Source organism: Aythya ferina, assembly GCF_964211825.1.
Source record: "Aythya ferina genome assembly, chromosome: 5".
Taxonomy (NCBI): domain Eukaryota; kingdom Metazoa; phylum Chordata; class Aves; order Anseriformes; family Anatidae; genus Aythya; species Aythya ferina.
In genome coordinates, this window is record NC_140301.1 from 26,314,737 (window position 1) to 26,337,566 (window position 22,830).

Consider the following 22,830-nt stretch of genomic DNA (forward strand, 5'->3'; position numbering starts at 1 on the left):
GTATTCTTATCACCGTTTTTGTCTCTTAGTTAGAATGTTAGAAGTAATACTAGCAATGACATTGCCGATATAGTATTCATGCAGATTATTATTAATGTATGGAAACATAAATGATTAGTTTTAACATTATGTTTGTATATAGGAGCATTAGAAATTTAGATTAATCTCTTGGGAACTATAAGAAATTACGCATTTTTATGACTAAGGAAGAAAAGAAGATTCTCAACCACTTTGAAGGCAGTGTTTTATCAACTCCATTTTGAAGGCAAAGTATTTTTTCAACTTCAGAGAGAGTAAATTAATGTAAATAGCCTTAATTCCTAATTTACCTTGGACATTTGGACTGTCTATAGTGCTCTCACTTATGAGTAGGAATCTTCTCTCCATTCATCTCCATCTTTAGCTAGGGAAAAGTGAGTCCTAGACAGCTTACATAGGAGTAAGTTATATAAACCAAGTATTACAAACAAAGACAAGAGGATGATCTTCTGAATTTGCCCGCAGGAAAGTACTTTATGAAACTGGAGGAGCTGGAGTTCGAGCAAGGTCTTTGTGGAGAGTAGAACCACTTCGAATAAGGTACAGACATTTTTTGAATTTGTCAGTAACCCTTGCTACATTAACAGCAATTTCACAGAATTGTGAAGTCATTAAGGTTGGAAAGAACCTCTGGTCATTTGGTCCAACCCTACTTAAAGCACTTAGAGCAGGTTTCCCAGGAAACATCCACGTGGCTTTTGAATATCCCCATTGAGGAAGACTCCATAACCCCTCTGGACAACCTGTTCCAGTGCTCGATCACCCACACAGTAAAGTTCTTCCTGATGTTTAGACGGAACCTCCTGTGTTTCAGTTTGTGCCAACACTGAACACTTGTGGTCAACACTGAAAAGAGCCTGACTTGTTCTTCATTGCACCCTCCCTTAACATCTTATACATGTTAAGATCCCCCCACTGTGAGCTTCTTCTCCAGGCTAAACAGTCCCAAAAATGGGACTGATAGATTTTTTTTATATTTCTCTTTATTTATATAGATAATTTATGTTATTTATATTTATAATTAATTTTATAATTTATTTATATTATTTATATTTATAATTCTCTATATTTGTCCTTCTATATAGTAACTGTTAGCCTGCTCATTATCAGTAATAAAAAGCAATCTACCATGATACAATTATACAGGCAATATCAATATTTTAAGGCTTTCTCTTGTCTGTTTCCCATGTCAAAAATAGTGTTGCCTATGAGGTACTTCTGCTTGAGACATTGCTCAAGGCCAAAAGTAAAACCTTATCTTTTTACCTGGAATTTTAGAAGCATGTGTGGAAATCAAAACAATATCTTTTTTTTTTTTTTTATAGACACTTTATTATTTTTCAGAAAGCATGTAGTTGGTTTTTTTTGTTTGTTTGTTTGTTTTATATAGACACTGTATGTAATATCCTAATAAAACACGGAGAGGGTAGAGAAACAAGAAAATTACAGTGATTGCTCTTCTCCAAGGTTCCATTTGCAAACATATTACCAGTTTTGCATCTGTTGCGTTGCAAGTATTGAAATCAAAAGCAGAAAAGATTTTCTATATAGTATTCTATTTTCTGAAAGTCCTTTAGAGCCTAGAATGCAAGTGTTAGTTTTGTTTATTTTATTTTATTAAAATTTTTCCTTGATGTCTCATATGTTTAGTTGGAGTGGAAGTAACATCAAATGGGGACAACCTTTCCGTCTTCGACATATTACAACAGGAATGTACTTGGCTCTGAATGATGATGAAGGACTTGTAATGTTAGACAGAGAAAAGTCAGACACAACATCTACTGCTTTCTGTTTTAGAGCATCAAAGGTAAATGACGTTAATGCAAATTTGTCATAAATATGGAGTACCCAAATACTGTGAGTTGGTTCAGTGATTTTATAAATTTGTAATTTTTAAATTGAAGCAATTGATAGGGATTATGCAAAGGCAAACACCCTGAATTAAGAGTAGTAAGACTGATAGATAAATTCTAGAGTAAACCAAATTATTGACAGGTAAAAAAAAAAAAAAAAAGTAATAATAATAATAATAATAAAAAAAAAGCTAATACAGTACAAGATATAGTGAATTTAATATAAATGAAACTCATAGAATTCACAGAATGGAATTCATAGGATCTGTAGTCAGAATCATTTTAGTTGGACAGATTCTCATTAGAATGTCATTCATTTCAGTTCCGTCACAGCTGAAATGATTTCAGTTCACTTCAGTTGGGCAAAATTCTGCCTTTTTTATTCTTTTTGCAGTGTGCCAATAGCTAAATTGCAAGCAAAAAGTAGTCAGGGATTTCTAAAGGTTATGTTTTCAAACCGTGCAACTTAGTGAGCTGCTAATTGTATTTAAATAGCTTTTTCATCATTTCAAGCTGGAAAAAAAAAAAAAAAAAAGTACAAGAGACAGAGGATGAAGAATGAATATGTAGGTTGGTAAAGTTAAAAACTTTTTTTTTTTTTCCAGAAAGTGAAAGGTTTTTATAACAAAGATGATAAAAAATTTTTACATGCTTTCATTTTTTCATATTACCTACAAATAGTTGTAGCTGCTACAATAGATGGCTTTGATTGCATGTGAGAAGAAAAATGTTCTGTGTGATTTTGAATACTGTATGGTCCGTGAGAGGTGGTGAAAGAGAATCTCTGAAGTTAGATGTGTGTAACATAAAATCTATCATTAAGGGTCTTGACAGATACTAGACTTCTGTTAGTATAACAAAGCAAATACTCCATTTTAACATTTTAAAATAATCATGTTTATTTCATTAGTGTGACTGCATACAGTATGCCAAAAAGTCTTATTTTAAGCAGTCAAAATAATTGAAAAATTATCAGGAAATGTGTCTTAGATAGCTAGAAACTCACCAGATAAATGTTGGATTCTTCCTGCAGTGTAAAGGCTATTTAGTGTAGATTGTAACATGTTGTGCAGGGACATTTATTACAGCTGTAATTTTTTCCAATTTTTGTCAAATCAGGACACCCTGTTAATAAAGGTGTGTGTGCCAGGAATATCACAGCTACTAGTTTAACATTGTGTTCAAATTGTTTTAATGTACTCACTGCCTAATTGGACACTGGCTTAATATTTTAAACTATATGTTATAAATGTATAAATTTTAAGTATATATATTTTATGCATCCACATACATACTTAAACATATAATAAATCATTTATCTTATACTGACTAAAAAATAACATATTTTCTTACTCTTGTGCCTATTTGTGAAATTTGTTACAATCCCCAAAATGACTGATGTGATGCACAGTAGTAATTAATTACGCAGAATTCAGTAATGACTGTGTAATGCATTCATCCCTTCTATTGTATTTGTACATAATATGGTTGCTAATTTACATTTTTATGTGAAATACATCTTCAATGTCTTGTCATCCTAAGATTTTTGCTGTCCTATATAGAAAAGATTATCTCACAATAGGTGGTAATCTGCTTTTGCCTGAGGCAAGAATATGAGTAATTTTTTACTCTCAGGCAGATGAGAATTTCACTGGCCAGTTGATAGAGACTAGAGACATTAGTGTTCCCAAAGATGGGAGAAACAAACAGTGATAACAGGATGGTTAAAACTTCCTGAAGAGAGAAGGGTGAAGTTTTGGATGTGACTAGGCCCCAAGGACGTAAGGGCTGTAAGAAGGAATTGTCTTTTAGAGCCAACCTAAAGAAATTAGTGCTGATTCCATATAGATAGAGGGAGAAAAAACTTAGAACTAATGGTTATATTAGATACGTGCAAGTGTGATTATCTTTTAATTTCTGTACATTATAAATTACAAATAAATTACAAAGTACATTCTGTACTTTGTAAACATTTGTCGCAGTTTTCTCTTATTCATTACCTCAATCAAGAAGTATTTTCATTCGGCTGTACCTTAATATAATAGAATCATAAAATCAGATTGGAAAAACTTCTCAGATCATCTGGTACAATCTTTAACCTAACACTGTCAGGTCCACCATACCACTAAGCACCCTATCTACACCTTTTTTGAATACCTTCAGGGACGGTGACTCAACTACTTCCTTGGGCAGCTTGTTCCAATACTTCACAACCCTTTCAGTGAATATTTTTTTCCTAATATTTGTCCTAAACCTCCCCTGGCGCAACTTAAGGCCATTTCCTCTTATCATGTAGTGGTTGGGAGAAGAGACAGATTCCCACCTTGCTATAGCCTCTTGTAAGGTCATTTTAGAGCAAATATGACATGAATTAAAGGACATTTCAAGATAACTGTATAATAACTTCCTAGCCAGCTGTGTACAGATCCTTAAATGTGCTGGAATACCTGGCTGTTTGCCCTTTAGAATTATAGAATAACTCAGGTTGGAAGGGACCTTGGAAGTCATCCAGTCCAGCCTTGGGGGTTGGACTACATGATCTTCAGATTCCTTTCAACCCCAGCCATTCTGTTATTCTGCTCCAAGTGGGTTTTAACATTGAATTCAGACCAGATCACTCAGAATATACATTGTTTTGCAGTATCCAAAAGAAAATATTTTATTTCCCCATTCTTTGTTTTTGGAAGCCAGCAAAATAGATTTTATAGAAAAGGAGAGATTCTCCTTGCCTGTAGGCAGAGGTATGTGGAGTATACCAAATACCCAAGGCTTCCCAGGAGTTTTTAACGCATACCTTAAAGTCTTTTTTTTCAACAGTTGCTATAGAGACTCTCTTGCTGAAACAGTGTACCATTATATTCAGTATTTTTCTATACTACTTCAGCAGTCTCGTTTTCCTTGCTTTTCAAAATCTTTGATGATAGCATTCATAAAATACCTACTTTCACTATTTTGTTTCCTTTTGTCAGACAGCACTGGAAATCAGAATAGATATTTTAAATTATAAATTTAAATTAGAGTTTTCCATCCTTACATAAATAAGAGTAAAATTGAGCTTTTTTAAAAAAGTGAAAGAATACAGTAAAGACACATTGAGAGAACATGCTGTTTTATGGTGCCAATTTGAATGAAAATAGCATATGAAATATGTGTCTGTTTACGGCAAATTACTGCAAACTAAGTTTAAAAAACACACACACACACAACAAAATTAGGCCTGTTGTTGGCTTTAATGTGAACTTTGTTTTTGACAAAGTTTTGAAATGTCAACCTTTATATTTTAGGGCAACAGTTAACTGTGTAATGCTTTGTGACCACAGAGACAGCAGTTTCCATACACCAGATGGAATTCTGTTTTGAAATGGGATGTCCTCATTCCAGCACAGTACTTGGCTCAGTATACTCTGTTGAGCAGAACCTTGATTCTGCTTTAAATTTCTTTGAGAATAAACAAAGTGAAGAACAAGAGCATATTTAAAAATGTTTGTTTCTTTGAAAGCTGTCATAGCCCAGAATTAATATTTGACATTTCGTATTTTATTTCCGTGATTATATATACAACTGACAATGAAGAAATTATTTGTGTAGTCTGAGTAAGTAACATTCTAACACATTCAAAAGTCACAGATGACTCATGCAGAAGGATTTGATATCATTTTAATATTACTGCCAACATGTAGCTATCTTAGGGGCTCAAGATGGCATTAGGATGTCGTAATAGTTTAGTAGTTATCATAAAGTTTAGTTAGTTTTTGAAACAAGATGATAAGTATTATAGAGTCCTTCACATACCGTAGTTGCTAAATGTTCAATTATTTATTTGTAAGTTCATATTTTACAGTTATCATTTCCAAGTAAGCACATAAGTTACAAATGTTTTTACATAATTTGTGTTAAAATGATAGTAAAGTTGTATCATTTTAAATCACAAACTTCTTGGAATTGATAAGCCTGTTAAGTCTGCCAGTCACAAAAAACATTGCTTCCCAGAAATAAAAAAGAGGGTCCTCAGTTTTCTTTTCTGAAGTGAGTAGTTAAAAACTGCTAGGATTTTGTAATACTCTGTCAAGACACATCACTCAAGAAATGAGTTTGTTTGGTCCTCCACATGGATGTAGTTACCATACAAATTTGGCTTTATGTCTCAGTTATCTTTGTTACATATAGTTACCTATATTTCTCAATGTTAAAGGTATAATATCTTTAAGTCATCTTAAAATATTATGCATTCCAGATAAATTTTACAGCATTCAGGTATTCATCTGAGTACACTAAAAAGTTGCAATCTTTCAAATACTGTACTAAGCTACATTTTCTGCTTATTTGATAGGGGAGAAGAAAGGAGAAGGTAAAACTAAACTTACTCTTTTTCTTTTCTTGGCTACTGGTGTGCAGAAACATATACAGTAGGGTATACAAATTATAGTAAACATACCAGCAAGACAGGTTCACTTTAAGGTCAATTATTCAGTCCTCTGATATTTGTTGACTTTGTGTCTTTTACTTTTGTTAAATAGGTTCTGCCTATGGCAGTACTTTTAACACAATAACAGTGTGCAATAGTTTGATATGATTTGAACTTGAAAGCATAGGTCGGTCTTAGTAAGAGTTCAGCTGTCAGGTTGTCTAATCATTTTTAGGAGTAGGTAAAGAAGCCCTTGAAGTATCAAGGATGCTTTCCTTACTATGCTTTTTCAAGAACAGTCTTCAAAAATCATTGTAAAGCTGAGTTTTATTTCTTTGTCCCATTCACACTGCCATTCCTTACTTGCCATCAGTAGGAATTCTCCCATTTTCTGAATCATGCCTTTCTTCTAGTATATCAAGTTATTTGTGAGTATTGCATATTTTTGTCAGCTTTGCCCCCAAGTTCTTTTTTTTTTTCTTCTGTTACTGTTGCTATTTTTCTTTTGACATCTTCAAAACCCTCAGTTTTTTTTTTTGTTTGTTTGTTTTTTCTTCACCTTGATTTCATTCATGGCTTCAGGGAGTTAGACAGAGAATAGGCTGTGAAGAAAGGGTTTTTGAAGGAGAAAAAGGTTGGAAGTTTTGCTGCTAAGATAGGTACAAATATCAAGTTAAGAATTCTTACTTTTTTTCTTTTTTATTCCTCTCCACTCCCCTTAATCTTTTTATGACTATACTTTTTGGCTGTTAGAAAACATTCCTTCTCTTTGCACACTGCTATCAAATGACTTGGCTAAAATCCTAGAGAAACTGGAGCAAAACATCAGGAAGATAAATTTATACTCTATTGCTTAAAGTGCCTTTGTACCCCTAAAAAAATTCTGATATTTGAAAAAGCCCTCCCCTCCCCTCCTTTCCCTTTTCACTTTTTCTTTAAAAAAAACAGTAGCTTAATTGATATTGCTTGATTCTTGATACAGAGAAAAATGTTTTAGTGTTCAAGGTGCTATGTAAAGCTATGTAATTAGTTGTTGACAGTTAATGAATTTGTGCTGTTTTCTTGTTTTGTTCATTACTTAATGGCCTCACTGTACATATGTATTGAAAGGGTTCATCTTTATGTGTATGTGGTAGTATAGTCCATATAAATGTGATGTGACATAATTTCCACATTGTCTTGATATTGTAATGGTATCCCCAAGGAATGTATTGTAATTTCATTCTACTTCATCTTGGCATTATAATACTGCCTGTTTCCACTAAAATATTGTTGAAATATGCCAGCAAGATTGCATTTAAATGGAAGCGGATTAACATGCTTATGATAGAACTTCTTTTTACTCCACAGATGTTACACATTCACTGAACTATAAAGAAATAAGAAAACCTGTTACACATAAAATAATGTAAACTATATATCAATGTCTAACATGTTTTGTTTACTTTGGAACAAATTAGCAACAATTTACACTTCTGTCCATCAGAGGACTTGGAATCATTGGAAAAAAAATAATCTAATTACTTGTTTTTTTGTTTAACTACAAACACTCATGCGCATCCCTAATTTGCTATTATAGAATTTCGTGCTGAGTTCAGTTTTGAAAGGAAAACTTTTTAGTTGTAAAAAAACTGTACTTGCTTTATAAACTTGGGCTTACAAATCATACTGGGTGTTCTAGCCAAGCACTGAAGTGGCTTTAATGGAGGTTTGAAAGAATCCAATTCCTCTTAAAAAGACAATAAACGTAGAAAAATAAAATAAATTTAAAAAATAATGAATAAATTAATAAATAAAATAAATGTAAAACTACATGTTACAGATTTGCAAAGGTAATATTTTTTCTTTGCTGATTGTTGAAATATAGAAGCATCATTCCAAGTGAAGTTTTTATCTACATACAATAGTTATAAGCAAAAAATTATCTAGCATAAAAACATTTTAATTGCATTTCAAAATATGTTTCTGCACATTTTTCTTTTTCATTTTTAAGCTCAAATTTGAAAAATTTAATAAAATAAAGTTCTTCAGACTCTACCAAACTGAGACCTTAATTAAATCAATGATTAGTGACTGATTAGGTTAGGTTAAGTATTTACTTCAGTTTAAGCATTTATTTTTTTAATAAATATTTACACAGTAATGATTTTTACTAGATATTTCAGTGAAAATGCTGTTACTTCAAACTTGAAATGGTATTTAATCGTATTCTGACTAATTTGATAGAGTTGATAACGTTGGAATGTTGTTCAGTATAGAATTCAATGGTTTATCTTGTTTCATGAACTTTCATTTTATGTTCCTAGGAGCTAAAAGAAAAACAGGATTCCACTCTTAAACGTGATATTGATGGAATGGGAGTCCCAGAAATAAAGTATGGTGATTCAGTCTGTTTTGTTCAACATGTGGCCAGTGCTTTATGGTTGACTTATAAAGCACAGGATGCTAAATCAGCACGTTTAGGTCCCTTGAAAAGAAAGGTAATGTTTTTTGTTTGCTTGTTTCAATTATTAGTTATTAGTTAATGAATATTAGTTGCATAACAGTTTTAGTCTATCCTGTTGATTTTTTTTTTCCTTTTTTTGTTGTTGTTGGTGGTGGTGTTTGTTGTTTTTGTTTGTTTGTTGTTGTTTTGTTTTTTGTTTTTTAACCTTCCTGTCAATGTGGTAGTTATAACTACTTTCTTTTATGACAATACTTGATTTTCTGAGAAAAAATAGTCAGTCTACAAAGGAAGCAGATTTCTATACATGCCCACTCTGTGGTTGTAGTAAGCATCTTGGTTTTAATTTGTGTTTTCATGTGATGGTGTTACTCATGAATGATTAAAGAGATTTGTGTAGGAAGTCCATAATAACAACAACAACAAAAATCATAAGTTATGAAGTAATTATAATCCTTGCAGCTGTAAAAAATGCAGTGACATCCCAAAGATGCTTCCCTGTTATTTTATTCAACTTTTTCAACATTTAAAATTTTATTTAAGCAAATACGATCTTTTTTCAGTATGTTGTCAGTGATTCTGTGAGCATTTTGCATTATTTAATAAAGCAGTCCTAGAAAGTATGCATGACTGACAGAGTGTTTTTCTTTAAGGTAACCATATTCTTGTAGAATAAACTACTTTGGATGCCTTGTAAAAGGTGTAATCTTATTTACAGCATGCATAGTCACAAAAGGGCAGTGGGTGCCCATTTCCTTCAGTTCTTCTCAGCAGCGTGGCTGATCGTGGAAATTCTTTGTATGCCAGAGTCATTCAGAATTTTCTTATTAAGAGACTTACACACACAATGACACTCTCTTCCTTTGCCATGCCAGCATTGGTTATGGGATTCTGTAAAGCCACAGTCCCATTTGCTTCTTGTGAAGGCAGTATGTAGATTCTTCCTCTTTTTTCAGGGAAGAATTTTGCAATAGTTACCTTTGAAGTTTAGTTGTGTTTGTTTTTTTCCAGCTTTCTGCTCACCACCTCCAAAGAACCTCTGTAATTGCCTGTCATTTTTATTCTCCTTTCAAAGTGTTTCATTCACATTCGAAGGCTCTAAATCTTTTGTTACCCCATCACCTGGAAAATTCTCTCATGCTAAGTGCCTTCCAACAGAAGAAAACTCAAACCTTCTTGCTTCCTGTAATTGATATGCCTGTGGAGGCAAGGAACTTTTTTTTTTTTTTTTTTTTTTTGGTCCTCTGCAAAATAAGGTAATAGACTAAGCAAGTTTGGATATATGTTCTCCTTTAAATTTCATGTCAAATTAATTTTTCTACAGTAAAAGTGTAGTCATATCTTGGTATTCACCTTCCACCATCATTCTGTGAGGTGATTGTTGCTTTCAATCATTATAATACTTCTCAAGCTGGTCTGCACATTTTTTTTAATGTGCCTGTGTACCCAAGGAGAATCAAGAAATACCTGATTTTTTCAAGAAGCAAAACCAGCTTGTATCTTCTATGGGACATCAGATGCTGTCCTGAACTAAAGGGTACTCTTTCCTTTTTTCCATTTTCCAGTGAGCAAAGTCATCCCTGGTAGTTATATTTTTCTTGGTCAAAGAAATAGAGGAGATTAGGCCCTTAACAGACTCATCTCTCCCCTGATGTACTTCTTAGTTAAGAAGACTAAGTCTTTTGTCAGCTATGTGGTGTTGAAGGTAAAGTTATTTGCAAGTTGTGATACTGTTAGTATCCTATCTCAAATGTTTCCATTCCTGTAACGTCCTTTCTAGAATCTGGAGCTACATACAACAGCCTGAGAAAGCATTACCAGATTGATGTGTGTTTTCTTATTAATTGTGTGTGAACCAGATTTCTTTAGTGATTGTTCAGTTAAGAGACCTCAAGACCCTTTGTTATCTGAACAGTGGTATTCCAGGTAACAAAGTCACACACAGCATAGACATATATAAAGAAGTGCTTGAACAAAACTAAATATGACTGATACATAAATTATTGGCCTTTAAGGTAAAATTAACAGTATACTCATTCAGAAGTGTCTTCCTAGTCTTCTCCATCATGTTTCCATGGATTCTGGGGTATCCAAAAAAGCATCACTTACAGTGCTTTGGTATACCTACATGCCAGTATGAAAGAACGCTATTGGTAAATAAGCTTTCCTTTTGTGTCAGTAACCATTAGTATAACATTGATTATGTTCTTTTCATACCTCTTCAGCGCCTACAGAATTACTCAGCTCACTAGGATGTTGGCCAGCAATTTTTTACTACCTCGAAGCTTAAAAAAAATATATTTTTCAGTGAGAGTTCAGTAGCTTACCTTTTTGTAAAAGCAGTAGGATAACTCACATTTTATTATTTAAAAAGTGGTACAGAATTTTAATGACTCAATGATCAAGGTATCATTATGCAGTATCTAAAATTATGCCAGCTTTTTGTGGAATTAGGTATTTAGTTAAAGGGAAAGTTGACAACCCAATGGAAGATCTCTGCTATTGCTTGATGTTCCTATGATATTTACATCTGGTTCTTTTAAGAATCCAACATAATGTGTAGAGAACAGTTATATGAATCAGAAATTACTAGTAAATGTTGTTGCTCCATTAGCTGCATTGTAATTTTCATGATGTTTGTCACTCCAGCTTGATTTTCTTGTCAGTAGTCTTCTTGTGTATGAATCCTTTAGTGAATGATGCTTTAAGGTAGTGACGATCTTTCCCTGACAGACAGAATATAGAAATAATGAAAGTTCTTGTCATGTCATCTCCAAATAACTTTTATGTGAAACTAACAAATTTGTAATTAATTAATAAATAGGTATTTGGAGTAGCACAACATAGTAGCTCAGTATATATGCAATTACCCTTTTCAGTACAATATTGACATAAATGTTGCAAGAATTTAAAAGTATTAAAGGTTTTAAAAATCATGGTTTTGATAATTACTGACTTTCAATAGGTTATATTGCACCAAGAAGGCCATATGGATGATGGTCTAACCTTACAAAGATGTCAGCATGAAGAATCCCAGGCTGCTCGAATCATTCGCAATACTACAAGATTATTCAGCCAGTTTATAAGGTAGTTGTTATCTCATATAAATATTTTTTGTTGTTTTTAAATATTCTGAAATGAGAAAAATTTCTCAAACAAAATCCTTACTTCCTGTTTTCAAATATTTATATTTAGAAATTTATTTTTACTGATTTGTCATTTTGATGAGTACTGCCATTAAATAGATAAAACTCAGCTTTGTCAAGACTTATTAGATGAAATCCAATACCTTCATGCCAGACTGAAACTGGACCAGAATCTAGTTGGAAGAAAAGATACCAAATGATCACAGTATAATTCTATTAGTAAGTATTCTACAGTAGATAAAACTTCACAGAATCACAGAATCACAGAATTTTCTAGGTTGGAAGAGACCTCAAGGTCATCGAGTCCAACCTCTGACCTAACGCTAACAGTCCCCACTAAACCATTTCCCTAAGCTCTACATCTAAACGTCTTTTAAAGACCTCCAGGGATGGTGACTCCACCACTTCCCTGGGCAGCCTGTTCCAGTGCCTCACAACCCTTTCAGTGAAGAAGTTCTTCCTAACATCTAACTTGAGAATATTCAGAAAAGGGTTGTTATCTTCTATTTGTCTTGGTAAACCAAATACTGTAGTCAACTCTATTCAAACTTTTCAAACCACATGAAAGGAAAATAGATGCTTACTTCTGTCAAGATCAAGAATAGAACAGGATAGGGTTATAGTAAATGGAATTACATCAGGCTGGTGGCCAGTCACTAGTGGGGTTCTGCAGGGCACCATTTTAGGGCCAGTTCTCTGCAATGTTTTCATAAATGATTTGGATGTAGTGTTTGGAAGATTTTTTTGGCAAGTTTGCAGATGATACTAAATTGGGAGGAGCTGCTGACTCCATCGAGGTTGGAGAGGTCTTGCAGAGAGATCTTACCAAGTACGAGAGCTGGTCAGTCACCAACAGTATGAAAGTGCATGAGCAAGTGCCGGATTTTGCATCTGGGAAGGGGTAGCCTTGGCTGTATGTACAGAGAGGGGGACGAAAGTCTGGAGAGCAGCCCTGCAGAAAGGGATCTGTGGATTTTGGTTAACAGCAAGTTGAACATGAGTCAACAGTGTGCCATGGCAAACAGGAGGGCCATACATACATGTATGTTCAAGTTTCTCAAGCATGGCATTGTTAGCTTGCCAAGGGAAGGGATTAACCTGCCCTACTCTGCGCTGGTACAGTGTCACCTCCAGTCCTCCAATACCATATGCAGTTTTTGGCATCACAGAGGATAAAATGATAATAAAATGATGTAAAAATGATATATAACTATTAGAGAGTGTTCTAAGGAGGTTTGCAAAGATGGTGAAGTGTCTAGAGAGCAAGAGGTATAAGGAATGGCTGAAGTTGCTTGGTTTGTTCCGCCCAGAGAAGAGGAGAAGGAGGGGAGGCCTCATGGTGGCCTGCAGCTTCCTCATGAGGGGAGTGGAGGGGCAGGCTCTGAGCTCTGCTCTCTGGGGACAGTGAGAGGTCCTGATGTAATGGCATGGAGCTATGACAGGTGAGGTTCAGGTTGGGTATCAGGAAAAGTTATTTCATGGGAAGGGTGGTCAGGCACCAGTACAGGCTTCCCAGGGAAGTGGTCTTGGCACCAAGCCTGCCAGAATTCAAGAAGCATTTGGACAATGCTCTCAGATGTATGGTTTGATTTTTTGGGTGGTCCTTTGCAGACCCAGGAGTTTGACTCGATGGTCCTTATGGGTCCCTTCCAACTTCAGATATTCTATGATTCTATGATTTTTTTCTATGAAATCACAGCAGCCCCAAGTCCTTGCACATCAGCTATAGAAGGAGATACAAAATAGATTTCTGCATATCTGGAAGGAGAACACCCCTTTATTACCTTCAGTATCTTGGCTGCGGCATTTTACTTGTACGTTTTCAATCATCCATCCTGTTGACTCTCTAAGTCTCTGTCACCCCTGTAATGTTTGGAAAACTTACAGACCAGAGGAGAGACAGACCTCTCTGGTGAACTGTATGCTGTATGATGGATTATCTGCAGTAAGAATAATTAGGGCAAAAGGCTAAGCATCAGCTGAGAAGATACAAAGAACAACTTCTTTCTGTCACGTAAATCTGTGGTTTAAACCAACACATATATATGCAGTGAAATAGATTTAAGGATATGCAAAATCATTTAGAACATCTCAGCAGAGAAACAGCAACTCTATCTGATTGAAAGGAATAATTCAAGTTTTGATTCTAAAATTATTATTGATAAATATTAGTATTGATTCTAAATTTGATTAGACTAGAATCAGTAGAATTACCTTCTGAATATTTTTTCTTCCAAATCTTTGCTCTACTAGATGGTAACAGAGTTAGTAATTACACCTAAATACAAATTATCTGGGATTGGACTGTTCCACTAACTGTATATTAGAAATCAAACCTAATGTGGAAACAGTCATAGCTATTTCCACAGATCAAAACACCAATGCCCTTGGAAACCTGGTTATTGTTAAGCAATATATGAGTAGCCTAAGCACAGAATCATTAGTACAAAGGACGTTAAAAAAGTTAGGGGAATTAAACAATTTAATAAGACAACAGACTTGATTTATAATAATCTTGATTTATCAAGAAGGCTATATAAAGGGCCATGCTTGGTAAGTAGTTGCTTAATATCCTTGCCATGCATTACAATGTAATACCTTTCTTTCCATGGAAAAGATTAATCTCAGCCAATAACAAAACAAATGTGCTAGACATTAATATTATTTTATCTAAATTTATATGTTGCTGAATGAAGACCCTTTGTCCTCATGAGATCTTGAATCTTAATGAACAAATAACATGTTCAGCATGAAATTATACTATATTTATGACATTTCATCCCTAGTTTGGTTTTCTGGATTCAAACTTCTATTTGAACAATATTATGAATGAAATAAATTTTCTGAGTCAAAATTGACTTTCTTTCACCCTATTAATGCACTTGGTTCAGCTTAAATTTCTCCATCTTGAAGTGTGTCTTGTGTTCAAAAGGCTTTGTTCATGTGTTATATATCATCCTGCTTGTTAATTTTTAAAATACTATTCAGAATGTTTTCTATAACTAATCAGTAGAGCTTAATTTCAACAAGTCTTAGTTATCCATAAGTTTGAAATTTTACATAGAAATAGTTCTAAGCTAATAGTTCTGATAAAGGCATTAGTATTCAGCTAGTGAAGGAAAGTATTTTGAAAACTGATACATAACTTCTATATGCAGTTGTATTTGTCCTTTTGAATAACACCTTTATCTGTGCTCGTTTGAAATCATGCGGCATTTTAAAGAACAATTTTATTACACTATCTTGTTACCTTTTTTTTCTCCTTTCCTTCCCCCATTCTTCAGAGTAAATTATGTATAACATTTATCTTACACTAATATACAATAACTCTAACAAACAATAACTCTAACAAACAGCAAGACAACAATCTTTGCTTCAGTGAAAGTTCCACGTTTCCTTCACTTTCCTTCACTCTTCTATATGATATGTTTTTACCTGAGGATTTTTGGGGTAAAACACAGTTCGGTGTCAATGCATGTTCATTTATAATTGCTGAGATAACATATAAGAGTTATATATAATGTATAAGAGTATATATATATGTGTATATGTATGTGTATATATACACACTATAGAGTATATAGAGAAACGTATAAGAGTTTATAACAATAAACTAATTAAGGATATATGTAGGTCTAAGGAAGCTATTTTTTCACAGTGCTTGGCAGAAGTTTTCAATGTGATAAGTAGTTATCCTTCTGTTGCTGCCTAATACATGAAAAAATAAAAATGAGTTGGTATTTAAGAATTTGCTTCCACAGAACACTGTATATTACTGTGTTTAAAACGACATTACTTACTCACAAAGGACTACACTACCCCTTTTTATTTCCTGTGCTGAAGATATAAAAACAGCCACCTCAGCTATCAGTCAGCTCCTCCTAGATTACACTACCTATAATAGTGAATCAGACCCTGAGAAATGGGGTTGTCATCCGAGATTGTTTGAGCAAATGCTTGAACGGGAAAGAGACATTATTTTACTGACAATTGGGATTCCCTGAAGCGCTTTATATTTTTAAATCCCAGCTTTTTTACTTCCTATATAGAATTGATACAGAAGCAACTAATTAATGGTTAGGATTACTTGCTATTACTTGCTATTTTGCATTCTTTATCTAGATGAAAGGGGGTGTACAGCTGCAATAACTGCTACAATTTTAGGCCATCTGTACAATGCACCTGTAACATCTATAGGATTTAAAGCATCTAAACAATATCTATTACTATTAAAAAAAGTAATATCTATTACTGTAAAAAAACATCTTTTATCTTTCATCTATCGTCTTCCTTTTTTTTTTTCCTTTTCTTTTTTTTTTTTTTAATCTTATCTCTGTCTTTAAATCAGTGTAGAAGAGGAAATGTGATTCCAATTCAGAAATCTTTGAGTAGTGGACAACCGAACAATAGATGTTTGAATGGTTTGCAATTCAGATCAACTGTTGTTCATTTACATATGTTCTGTGTATAAGAAGACTTGATTTAGATACGAACAGAAAATAGGCTGCTCCATAACACTGTAAATTAGTGTGAAAATGAATAACACTGCCAGTCTACGTGGTTCTTGTTTTCCTTAGTGGAAACAACAGAACACTATCACCCATCGCCCTGCCTGTTGAGGAGATGGCTCAAACTCTGCAAGACCTGATTACTTACTTCCAGCCTCCCGAAGAAGACCTGGGACATGAGGATAAACAAAGCAAGCTTCGGTCACTGAAAAACAGACAGAATCTATTTAAAGAAGAGGTACAGAGAGAGGATTTGTTACCTTATTTTGATGTTAAATGTCATAAACTTTGAGAGGAATCTAACCATTTTCAGATGTGTGTGTATATGTAATAGACTGTAATGCCATATGATAACTTGCTGGTATCTATTTTTGACTTCCATACTTTTCACAGGCCACAAATTCTCTGACAAAATTTGGTCTTCATGCTCCTAAGCATCCTTAAACAGGTGCTATTGTTAAAATAAATTATACTGATTTAAAAAAAAAAAAAAAAAAAAATCTTATCTCTACACATTTACGCATCCTGGATGCACCAAACGAATAATAAAACTGGGTTGAATGATAGATGTTATTTCTGATGTCTTGCCTGTCCACCATGGTATGAAAAAGGAACTTTTCATGTCTAGAAATTGGGAAAAGGTTAGCTTTAGTGGAAGATATGTATTACATAATTGTAAAATTGTTGCTTTCTGAAATCAGAATAATTATGCTTCTTTATAAATAGGAAGTATATTTTACAATATTTTTAGCCACATTTGAGTTCCTTTCAGGTTTTCAGTGTCATTTTAGTCTCAAACCAAACTGAAGTTAAAAATCTGTTCTGGTATTTTATCAACTTTGTTTTACAGATATTTTATTGGCCAGCAAAGTTTCAACCTTTAATAATCAAGTAAAGTTCCTTTTTGTATAAATTGTTTTTTTCTCTATAAGGAAGATTTTTTGTAAAAAAGGTTCTATTTACAATAAATAAATAAACGCCTTTACTCTCAGCTTTGTTTTTATTCCTTATATTTTATGACACTCAGCTGAGTAAGGAATATTATAGAATTGTTCTCCTCAATAGGTGATTTTGATATAGGAAAATACATATTCACATCTTATAAGCTTTTTTTTAAACTAAGATAATGCAGTTTTTAAAAGAACAGTGACAAATATTAAAATATTAATGTGAATATTAAAAATATATTAGAACATTAAAATATAAAAGCACATGCTTTTTTCATATATAGTTATTTTTTCTCTCTGTTTTATGTATATAGGGCATGCTGGCACTAGTTTTGAATTGCATTGATCGTTTAAATGACTACAACAGTGCAGCTCATTTTGCAGAAATTGCAAGAGAAGAAAATGGTACCACATGGAAAGAAATTTTAAATCTCCTTTACAAATTGTTAGGTAAGTTCTTTGATTATTCTGCTGAAGTTAAAAAAAAAAAAAAAAAAAAAAAATTACTTGTTGCTTCACTACCAAAGAAGAGTACTTCGTGTTTCATTCATTCTGTCATGTTAATTATAGATTTTCTTCCATGTATTTGCTGATACTTACTACAGAAAACAGAATTCATTGTGGTGGATTAAGAACTGGCTGGGTGGCAGAGCTCAGAGTTGGAACTGTGATCAGCAGCTCAGTCTAGTTGGAGGCCTGTGGTGTCCCCCAGGGGTCAGTACTGGTACCAGTCCTGGTCAACTTGTCAGTGACCTGGATGAAGGTACAGAGTGCACCCTCAGCAGGTTTGCTGATGATATACATGTAAAACTGAGAGGAGTAGCTGACACACCATTCAGAGAGACCTGGAGAGGCTGGAGTGTTGGGTGGAGAGGAACTTCATCAAGTTCAACAAAGGCAAGTGCAGTGTCCTGCACCTAGGGAAGAATAACCTCATGCATCAATACAGGTTGAGGGTTGACTTGCTGGTAAACAGCTATGCAGAGAAGGACCTGGGAATCCTGGTGGACAGCAAGTTAACCATGAGCCAGCAAATCTGCTCTTGTTGGCCATGGCCAATGGTATCGTGGGGTGCATTAGGAAGAGTGTTACCAGCAGTCCAAGAGAAGTTATCTTCCCTGTCTACAGCTACGAGGCCAAATCTGGAGTGCTGTGTCCAGTTCTAGGTTCCCCAGTACAATAGAGACATGGAGATCCTAGAGAGAGGAAGACTACTAAAATCATTAAGGGGCTGGAACACCTCCTACATGAGTAAAGGCTGAGAGCTGGGCCTGTTTAGCCTGGAGAAGAGAAGGCTGAGAGGCGATCTTATTAATGTACTTAAGTATGTTAAGGGAGCGTCAAGACAATGGGTCTGGACTCTTTTTGAGAGTAACCCGTGATAGAACAAGAAGTAAAGGGCACAAACTGAAACTCAGAAGTTCCATGTGAATATGAGGAAGGCACACTAGGAAGTGGTGCTTTGAAGCATGAGATTCACATGATCATGAGTAGTGCAGAAATGCAGGTGCTTCTGATGAAATCTTCTGATTTCTTAAGAAAGTAATGAAATATCATTGCCTGCCTTTTACTGCAGTCTTAAGAGTTTAAAGAAAAGCAGGATGAAAACTCTTTAGTGCTCTGTAGGCCTTTCAAGATATCATCTTGATTTTCTTCTGCAGGTACATTTTGGACATGATGTTTCTGTTGTAATTAATGCTTCATAATAAAAATTCTTGACAGTTTTACACAAAAGGCTTTTTGTTATATTTCTATGATCAGTAATAACTTCTAGAATAAAGAAGTTTCTATTGCTTAGAACATTCAACTGCTAATGAAATTTCAAAGTGCAGTCAAAATAACATTGTGTTTTGTGCTACTGAAGACTAAAAGCTATCCAATCTGTATTAGGTTTTAAGCAGAAAGCAGGGCTTTCTGCTTAAACGGTACCCAACCTGTGCTTGAGTGTAAACTTCCCACTCATTGGTGGGAAATAGAACTGTTTCATGATAGTGCTTAACAGTTGCATTGAAGAAGAGTGGTGGATAATTTCTATAACTAGCCAGGATAGGAGAAAAAATGAAATAAAACAGAGATAAAATGTATTTTTGCTGAAATTCTGGTTTATCCAGTAGAGCCCTGTCAACTTCAAAAGCTGCATGCTCTTAAGAAACTGTTAGTTTCTGATAGTCAAATTAATGAAAATCTTGATTTTTTGTCACCATAACACACATGTATTTAGTATTTGTTTATTTTTGTGACATTATTTTTAAAGTGTTAAATTACACATGATCAACATTAGTGATTAAAAAAACCACTACTATTATAAAATTATAACTTCTGGATTTCTTTTCAGCTGCCCTCATTCGTGGCAACAGAAACAATTGTACTCAATTTTCCAGTAACCTTGATTGGCTAATAAGTAAATTGGACAGACTAGAATCTTCCTCAGGTGAGACTTTTATCCGTGCAAATTAACTCTCAATACACTGCATACAGACGTTGAGCATGATCTTTGTCAGAGCAGTTTTGCTTGAAAACAGCATGCATTAGAAAATAAACTGTATCTGGATTTTATTTTTTTTAATTATTATTAAGCAAAGCGTTATATTTAAACAAGCAGTTTTGTGTTTTGTTTTGTTTTGTTTTCTCCATTTATATGGTATGTGCAATACCACATCCAATCAATGTTGAATTTGACTTCAGCAAATTGATGAATTTTCAGAAAGTATCAAGACTATTGTCTCATTGCTGTTAAGTAACACCACAGTGGTTTGTGGGCACAAGTGCAAATAACAGAATTGTTTAGAGATTTTTTTTCTATTGCAGTGTTCAACAAAATATCAAAATACTACACAATGCTCTCTACTAGAACCTTTATCTGCCTTATTGAAAGGAAGGAGTTTAAATTGCATTTTTCTTAAATGCTTTTTAAATTATGGCTATTTTCAAAATAAATCAGAAAGTAACAGCTACATAAAGCATTGACGTCTAATGTAGCTCACATCATAGGCATATCAATACTCTTTGAAAGTGTTTTCATTCTCTTTTTAGACTGGAGAAAAAACAGTGTCTTAAGATATCCTGTTATTTACAGAACTTTTGGATTATGTTCAGCTGTGCAGATGATTTAATGGCAAAATTTTTACTGCGGTCTTCATACAGGTATTTTGGAAGTGTTGCACTGCATTTTGATTGAAAGCCCAGAAGCTTTAAATATAATAGCTGAGGAGCATATAAAATCTATTATTTCATTGTTGGATAAACATGGGCGCAATTACAAGGTATGTTTGGAAAAACTGATGATGTATTGATAAGCTTACAGTGATTAATAAGGAACAACAACAATAAAAAAAAGGGAAATGTGTACATGGAAATACATGATACTGTTTTATTCAAAGGAATAAAATAACCTGGAAGTATGTTTGCAAAATTGCTTTGTTGAGATTTAAAAAAAAAAAAAGAGTAACATTCAATTGCTTTTCTGTTTCAAATATTGTAAATATACATGAAAAGCTAATAAATATGGATAACCAGTCAAAAAAAGTTGTACCTTTAATTTTGTATTAGCTGAGAAAATGAAGTTTGCTCATGCCTGTAAGTACCTGGATAGAGTAGCTTGCTGCTTTGTTCTTCAGAACCAGCCAGAGGACAGGAATGGCTAACATAAATGTTTTGTTCTGCTGCTATTTGTGTTGGGCAACAGTTTCCACAGTGGTAATCAGCAGTGTGAAGATGATGCTGTATCTTGGAGTTAATTTATTACAGTTAACATCATTCAGGCTATTTGCTCAGTGACTGTGTCAGATCTCAAATGCATCTTTAAGCTTTTCTGTTTTACTTGCAAAAGTGAGAAGTCGTGTTCCTTGGCAACACTATGTTACTGTGTTCTCCCTTCCAAAACTTTTTGCTCAAAACTCTATCCTAACCAGCAATTTGTTGGACAGTTATTCAATCTTTTACTTTAAAGACTGTGACCAACAAAAAAAGAGAGCTGAAGCTTTAGAATTAGATCTTTCTGAAACTCTGCTTTGCTTTATATTGAATTCTTTTAAATGCTTCTAATTTAAAATATAAATGGATTTTCAATATCTTATGGGAAGCATGCTTTCGGAACAGGTTCCTAAGTAGTCTGAGAATTGCTGCTTAGAGTTGTCCACTAATTTCTTTGAGCCACAGGAAATTTCTCATATAATTAATAGTAAAAAAACATATTGTGAAGAGTTGACAAGCAGCTGTAATAGCCTTGCTATTTTATAATAGAAATGAGAATATGAAATCTCAAAGGAAATTTATTTGCATTTTGCAAACCGTCTGTTCTGAATGTGTGTTCCACAAATGTTTGGTATCCACTATCAGTAATATAGACTATACTCAGTCATTATATAAAAAGAGTATTTACAAAAAAATAATGATGATGCCTATTATATTCCTTCCTTTAGGTCTATTCTGAATGTAGATTAATGTAGTTGTTAGTTAACAACTGAACTACAGTGTATATAATAAAAGCCTTTACCCAACTTTCTTCTGATTTCTTCTTTCAGGTTCTTGATGTGCTTTGCTCTCTCTGTGTCTGTAATGGAGTTGCGGTTCGTGCCAATCAAAATTTGATCTGTGACAATCTATTGCCTAGAAGAGACTTACTCTTGCAAACACGTTTGATTAATGATGTGACAAGGTATTGTGACATGTTTATTGTTAGAAAAAAATGAACTTAAATGTCTTCTATAATTGTCAAAAATAATGTAACCTAAGACATGTTCTGCATTTTTCAGTATTGAGACACATATTATAGGACTTGTTTATGTATAACTTCTTAAAAATCCATTTTTACTGCAAATATGGCAATTATTCTGGAAACTGTTGTCAAGTAGGAATTTTTAATAATAGTAAGATCCGTATTGACATTAATTGGAAAGGTGAAAGTTGCTTACTTCTCATTCAATACAGATTCAATACAATATGGCTCTATCTACTAATTATTATGGAGCATGTAAACATTGTGTGAGATACTTTATGATTTAAAAGGCATTTGATTTCCTAGCAGCCTAACTCCTATTTTATTTTTTTTTATAATCTTGTTATTCGTCTTTTAACTATAAAATTTTCAAAGCATGGAACCATATGCCTTAGAAGATAATTCTGCAGCAGCTATATGAAGTCACAGAATGGGTCCCTATCTCAAATCAAATACTGTAAGCAAAATGTGGACATCTACACTTACAGAATCATTAAGGTTGGAAAAGCCCTCCAAGATCATCTGGTCCACCAGTTACACCCACTAAATTATGTCCCTAAGCACCACATCCAATCCTTCCTTAAATACCCCCAGGTACGGTGACTCCATCACCTCCCTGGGCAACCCGTTCCAATGTCTGACTGCTCTTTCTGAGAAGAAAAGTCTCCTGATTTCCAACCTGAACCTCCTGTGGTGCATCTTGAGGCCGTTCCCTCTAGTCCTATTGCTGGAATCACTTGTATCATATTTGCGAAGTGAATTTGACTATTTC

At 33.9% G+C, this 22,830-nt stretch overlaps 1 protein-coding gene across 12 annotated transcripts in view; it reads left to right on the forward strand.

Moving 5' to 3' along the window:
* Positions 1-22,830, forward strand: part of RYR3 (ryanodine receptor 3) — a 234,846-nt gene that overhangs the window by 78,190 nt on the left and 133,826 nt on the right. For all 12 annotated transcript variants that reach the window (XM_084519997.1, XM_084519996.1, XM_084520000.1 and 9 more), the window contains exons 9-17: positions 505-579; positions 1,690-1,846; positions 8,604-8,777; positions 11,706-11,827; positions 16,464-16,632; positions 17,656-17,791; positions 19,677-19,772; positions 20,486-20,604; positions 21,865-21,998. In XM_084519997.1, the coding sequence (XP_084376123.1) occupies positions 505-579; positions 1,690-1,846; positions 8,604-8,777; positions 11,706-11,827; positions 16,464-16,632; positions 17,656-17,791; positions 19,677-19,772; positions 20,486-20,604; positions 21,865-21,998 (1,182 nt within the window). The remainder of the gene's footprint in view (positions 1-504; positions 580-1,689; positions 1,847-8,603; positions 8,778-11,705; positions 11,828-16,463; positions 16,633-17,655; positions 17,792-19,676; positions 19,773-20,485; positions 20,605-21,864; positions 21,999-22,830) is intronic.